This window comes from Eimeria acervulina, genomic scaffold (genome assembly GCF_000499425.1).
Source record: "Eimeria acervulina Houghton genomic scaffold, Eah_scaff901, whole genome shotgun sequence".
Lineage (NCBI taxonomy): Eukaryota > Apicomplexa > Conoidasida > Eucoccidiorida > Eimeriidae > Eimeria > Eimeria acervulina.
Window position 1 is genome coordinate 7,773 of NW_013549529.1, and position 6,379 is coordinate 14,151.

The 6,379-nt window shown below is 45.8% G+C and overlaps 1 protein-coding gene across 1 annotated transcript in view; it reads left to right on the forward strand.

Moving 5' to 3' along the window:
- EAH_00051710 (Tyrosine kinase-like (TKL) protein, putative) overlaps positions 1 to 1,364 on the forward strand; it is a gene marked incomplete at both ends in the record, with an annotated part of 4,533 nt that extends 3,169 nt beyond the window's left edge. The window contains one exon of the mRNA XM_013394125.1: positions 87 to 1,364. Within this exon, the coding sequence (XP_013249579.1) occupies positions 87 to 1,364 (1,278 nt within the window). The remainder of the gene's footprint in view (positions 1 to 86) is intronic.
- Between the last annotated feature and the right edge of the window lie 5,015 nt (positions 1,365 to 6,379).

The following is a 6,379-nucleotide window of genomic DNA, read 5'->3' on the forward strand; positions in this document are numbered from 1 at the left end:
GTGCTGCTGCTGCTGTGGGTTGATTTCGCTGCTGCTGAAGTGCAGCAGTAAGCGCTTCTGCTGCTGCTGCTGCTGCTGCTGTTTAGGGTAAAGATGAGAAGCACACAAAGAAGGGTCCGCCAGAGGCAGAAGAGGAAGACTTTTTGTTTGACCCGTCTGCTGCTGCGCCTGCCTCTAAGCAGCAGCAGCAGCAGCAGCAGCAACAGCAACAGCACGCAGCAGACCCATGGGGAAAGCCGAACTTCCTGCAGCAAGGAGACCCGTGGCAGCAGCAGCAGCAACAACAGCAACAGCAGCAGCAGCAAGACCAAAGCCCTCCTTGGGAAGCTTCGGAGGCTTTCAGTCAGTCGCTCCAGCAGCAGCTGAAGCAGCAGCAGCAGCAGCAGCAGCAGCGCCGAGGAGAAAAGATGCAGGGGGGCATTGAAACGGCAGCGGGGGGCTTTGCTGAGGGCAGTAGAGACTTCGATATTGCTGCTGCATTCAGCAAGGCCTCTAGTATTAGCAGAAACAATAGCAGCAGCAGCAGCAGCAGCAGCAGCAGCAGCTCCAGCAGCAAATGCACCAGCAACAATAGCAGCAGAAACAATAGCATCAGTAGCAATAGCGGCAGCGCAGGCAGCAGCAGCAGCAGCAGCAGCAATAGCAGCAGCACCAATGGCAGCACGAGCAATAACAGCAACAGCAGCAGCAGCAATAGCAGCAACAGCAGCAGCAGCAGCAGCAGCAGCAGCCAACCAACAAAGCAGAGGAAGGCCCACTGGCAGAGTTTGTTTTTGCTTGAAGGCTTTCATTCCCCCACAGCAGCAGCTGCTGCTGCGGGCGATGCTGCTGCTGCTGCTCCTGTTGCTGCTGCAGCAGCAGCACCTGCTGCTGCTGCTGCTGGCTCTAGTGTGAATCCTTTTAGCCCTACCTCCTTCCCTAGGGGCAGCCCCAAAGGGCTCAGCATGCCGCTGCTGGAGCAGCTGCTAGTGATGCGGCAGCACCTCCCCCAGCAGCAGCAGGAGCAACTGGAGCAGCAGCAGCAGCAGCAGCAGCAGCAGAGGCGTTTCAAGGAGACAAGAGACTTGGGGGGATTTCTTACGGGGGCAGAAGGCCCTTTAGAAAGAGACAGTAAAGAGAAAAGCTGCAGCAGCATTGCTGCTGCGTGCGCTGCTGCTGTTGCTCGCAGCAGCAGCAGGAACAGCAGCAGCAGCAGCAGCAGCAGCAGCAGCAGCAGCAAGGGAGCAGCAGCAGGGGGAAGAAGCAGGGGAGAGGTGCTGCTGCCTGTGTCTGTTGATGTTTGTTTGCTGCGGCTGGGAGAAGCTATGCCTCAGCCTGTTGAAGGAGTAAGGAGACAGCAGACAGGAGAGGAGACACCCGAATAAGAAAAGAGACAATAAGAAAGGAGACAGCAGCATGCAGCTTCTTCTTATACTCAATAACTTGCTTAATGCTGCAGCAGAAACAGCAGCACACACAGAACAATTAGACACAGCCCACTGCAGCAGCAAGCCTGCATCAACAATAGCAGCAGCAGCAGCAGCGAACCTGCAGCAGCAGCAGCAGCAAACCTGCAGCAGCAGCAAACCTGCAGCAGCAACAAACCTGCAGTAGTAAACCTGCATCAGCAACGCTGCAGCAGCAACCCTGCAGCAGCAAAGCTGCTGCAGCTTTGCTGCAGCAGCAAAGTTGCAAACAAAAGGGATGATGATGCGACAAATTAAATAAAAGGAGACAAATTAAATAAAAGGAGACAAAATAAATAAAAGGAGACTATATATATACATACATATATATATATTATATATAAAAGGAGACAAATTAAATAAAAGGAGACAAATTAAATAAAAGGAGCTGCACATGGGCGTAGGAACAGAGACAGAAGGACGAGTAGTGTTGCTGTTGCTGTTTCAAACTAGGGTTGCTTCTGCTGCAGCAGCAGCAGCAGCAGCAGCAGGGCTGGCGCAGCAGCAGAGACAGGAGATGCTGCATAGGGGCAGCAGAAGGAGACAATTAGAAAGGAGACACTTAGGAAGGAAGTAGTTAAAAAGAGACAGAGAAAAATGAATGTTTACTTCCCCCATGCATACTGAAACGGCATAGCTAGCTACAGCTAGCTACAGCTAGCTACGGAGCAGCAGCACGAGCAGCAGCAGCAGCAGCAGTAGCAGCAGCAGCAGTATTAACAAACAGGGGCACTGAGTAGACATTGCATTTGCGCTAGAGCAGCAAAGAAGAGTTTAATCGGGAAAACAAAAATAAGAGATTGTTGTTTAGACAAACTCGCAAACAGCAGGCAGACAGCAGCAAGTCAGTCAGCAGCTAGCTGCTAGCAGCTAGCTAACAACTAGCTAGCAGCTGGGTGCTTGCTAGTCCGTAGCTAGCTAGCTGATAGCTAGCTGGATTGTAGCTAGCTGCTAGCTAGCTAGCCGCTAGCTAGCTGGATGATAGCTAGCTTGCAGCTAGCTAGCTAGCGGATAGTTAGCTGGATTACAGCTAGCTAGAAGCTAAGGCCTCTGGTTTGGTGGTGTTGGGGTGTACGCACACCCGACGAACCTGCTGAGGGCGCCTGCAGCAGGAGCAGCAGTTTGCTGCTGCTGCTGCTGCTGCTTGCAGCCTCCGCATTCTCCTTCTGGCTGCCCCCACACAACTCAGAGAGGCAAGGAGACTCTTAAAAATGCAGCAGCAGCAGAAGGAGAGAATAAAAGAGCTACGAAGAGACGAAGACAAAGAGAGATAAGATGCTAGAAGCACATAGCAAGTGTATAGGGTGTTGGTGTGTATAATTTATATAATATATATATAAATATTTATTATTTTTAATACATTTTGTTTGCATTTTGTTTTAATTAATTCTTTTCTTCTCTCCTCACCTGTCTATACACCTGAAATACACAAAAATAAACACACGGCCTTCAGCGAGCTGTCGGGGGGCCCCCTGTGGTTTGTAGAGTTTGATGTTGCTGCTGCTGCATCTGTTATTGTTTTATAATTCTTTATGATATAATTGACTAGAAAAGATTAAAATAATAATTAACTGTGCGTATTTAGTATTTTAATAATAGTTTCTACATTGTGAAAGGCAGAGCCACAGCAGCAGCAGCAGCAGCAGCAGCAACCAACAGTCTGGGGCCTCGTACGTCTTGCGGTCTACCAACAGCAGCACAGATATAGTTTGTTTCTATGATTGAAAATACTTATGAGTGTTTATTTAATATTAAAATACATCGATAAAACTCAAACAAACAAACACAAAATCAATACACCTCCTCATACAGCCTATACAGCACACTGCAGCAAGCCAGCTGCATATAGGAGCTCCCTATACACCCCAGCGGCCTCTGCAGCGCTGGTGGTATTTCATATTAAAATACAGCAGTTTGAGGTGTATGTACACCTCGAGGTGTACATACACCTCAACTTTAATCTAACTTCAGGCCTCCTCTCTAGCTAGTTTATGTCTCCCTGATGTATATACACTGCGGCCTGTGCAGATACTCTGAGGTGTATATACACCGCAACTTATTGTTATTTCTTGCAGTTATCTCTCTTTGTAGCGCTCAACAAGCGCTGTATCTTCTTCTTTTTCTTCAACAGATAGGGGCCCCTACAGGTTCTCTTGTTGCTGCCGACAGCAGACAGACAGGAAGATATAATTAAAAAGAAAGTCAAAGAAAGATAAAGACAGCGGGATAATTCAGGATAAACGCAGTAGACAGAAACTCACTTCTGGCGGGGCTTTTGTTTCGTTGCTGCAGCAGCAGCAGCAACAGCAAAAACAGCAAAAACAGCAGCAGCGGGAGCAGCAACAGTCCTTATCTGCAGCAGCAGCTGTTGCTGCTGATGCAGCACCTGCAGCAGCCCTTATCTGCTGCAGTAGAAGTAACAGACCTTCTCTGGTGCAGCACCAGCAGCATCAACTCTTCTCTTGAGCAGCAGCAGCTGCTGCTGCAGCAGTAGCTGCAGCAGCTCTTCTCTGCTGCAGCAGCAGCCCTTATCTGCAACAGCAGCAGCAACAGCAGCAGCAGCAACAGCAGCAGCAGCAACAGAAGCAGCAGCAACAGCAACAGCAGCAGCAACAGCAACAGCAACAGCAGCAGCAGCAGCAACAGCAGCAGCAACAGCAACAGCAGCAGCAACAGCAGCAACAGCAGCAGCAGCAGCAGCAGCAGCAGCAGGAAAAGGAGGAATAAGATTTGTTTGTTTGTTTTGTTTGTGTGAAGAGAATTTGTAGAGATGGGCTGAAGATATTGTTGGTGTTGTTATTACTGTATTTGTTATTATATATACTTTATATTATTTATATATTATTATATATTATTATATATTATTATATATTATTATATATTATTATATAATAATATTATTTTTGCTGTTGTGTTGTGCTGTCGACAGCTGCAAATTATTAATTATTATTATTTTATCCCTCGTTTTTTTGTGCCTATTCTGAGTATATCTCTTTATTACAGTTAATTATCATTATAATTAATTATAATTAATTATAATTATATTTTTTATTCTTTGTTTGTTTATTTACCCTGTTAGCTGCTAATAGTTGTTATATATATATATATACATATATATATACAGATATATATACATATATATACATGTAGATATACATATATATATACATATATATATACAGATATATATACGTATATATACATGTAGATATATATATATGTATATACAGATATATATACATATATATATATATATTGTGTGTGTGTGTTTGCTGCATTTATATGTTAAAATTGTTATATGTTTAGCAACGAGAATGAGTGTATCTATAATATGTGTATTCCTGAAGAATGTTTGTTGTACAGTACCGGCGAAGAGTTTAATAGACTTTTATAGAGGCTTGAACCAGCTTATAGACTGTGAATTTATAATATTATTATTGAGTGTATTTGGTGGGCTTAAAGGCATGCTATTATCTCTTATAAACGAGTTATTACTACCCTTTATGCGCGAGAATAACTTAGATGGTGCGGTGTATCAGCAGCTTTTATCTTTTTCTTTACTTCCTTGGGGGGCTAAATGCTTATTAGGGGTTTTAAGCGATAGAGTTTTATTATGCGGTAGAAGACGAAGAGGTTATATGCTATTAGTTAATATACTCGGTATATTATCAGCAGCAACATTGTTGCTGCTGCCTCCTGATGCAGCTGCACATTATTCGCTTCTATGTGTTGCTGTTCCGATCTTGGGGCTGCATGCGCAGATAGCTTCTTTAGAGATGTTAAGCGAAGGCCTATACTTACCGCTGCTGCAGCAAAACCCTCAATCGGCTTCATCTCTTCTTGCTCTCGTCGGCTTCTCGTCCACAGCAGGCAGTCTGCTAGGAAGAGTTATAGCGGGGCCAGTCAGTGACAGCTGGGGCTCGGGGCCTCTCTTCTGTCTTTGTTTGCCTCTCTCTTTGCAATCATTTTTTCCTGTCTTGTTCAATTTCGGAGGAGAGCCTAAGCTCACCCAGACGCACTGCTCTAGCAGCAGCAGCAACAGCAGCAGCAGCAGCAGCAGCAGCAACAGCAGCAGCAGGAGGAGGTGCAGCAGCAGCAGCAACACGCCATGTTGCATGCGGATACACCCGCAGAAAGGCGATAAAGGGGTTGTTGGTGTGGCTGTCTTATCTGCTGTTTGTGCTGCAGCAGCAGCAACAGCAGCAATTGTAGAAGAGGGTAGGATAGCTATTGTTCTGAGTGCATGCATCTGCGGTTTATTGACAGTCGGGTGTATGTGTCTGCTTCCAAGACCCCTCGCTTGCTGCGCAGTTTATTTCTTCTTCGACAGATTGCTGCATCTGAGCATACAGGGTGCTCTTAACTTCTATTATACAGCCCCGCCTGCATGCGTTGCTGGGGGCCCTCACTTCAGCTATACTTACTTCTCTGCATACACTGCAGTTGCTAGCACTGTTGCTAGTTGGATAGGCATCTTCGCCTTTCATAAGTGGTTTAAAGCCTGGAGCTGCAGGTCAGCCTTCAGGGTTTAGGGTTTAGGGTTTAGGGTTTAGGGTTTAGGGTTTAGGGTTTAGGGTTTAGGGGTTGGGGGGAGGATGTGCTGACGATTTACCCGGTTGGTGTATATGTGTTTTAGGGTTTAGGGCTTAGGGTTTGCCTTTTAATATATATATATATATATATGGTTTAGGGTTTAGGGTTTAGGGTGTAGGGTGTATAAAGTGTGTGTGGCTTCCGTCTTAGGGTTTAGGGTTTTAGGGTCTAGGGTATAGGGTTTGGGGTGCATAAAGTGTGTGTGGCTCCTGTTCTAGGGTTTACGACTTCGCATTTAGGGTTTAGGGTTTATGACATAGGGTTTAGGGTTTATTATTGTTTATAGGGTTTATGCCTCAGCATTTAGGGTTTAGGGTTTATATGGTAAATGCCTCAGCATT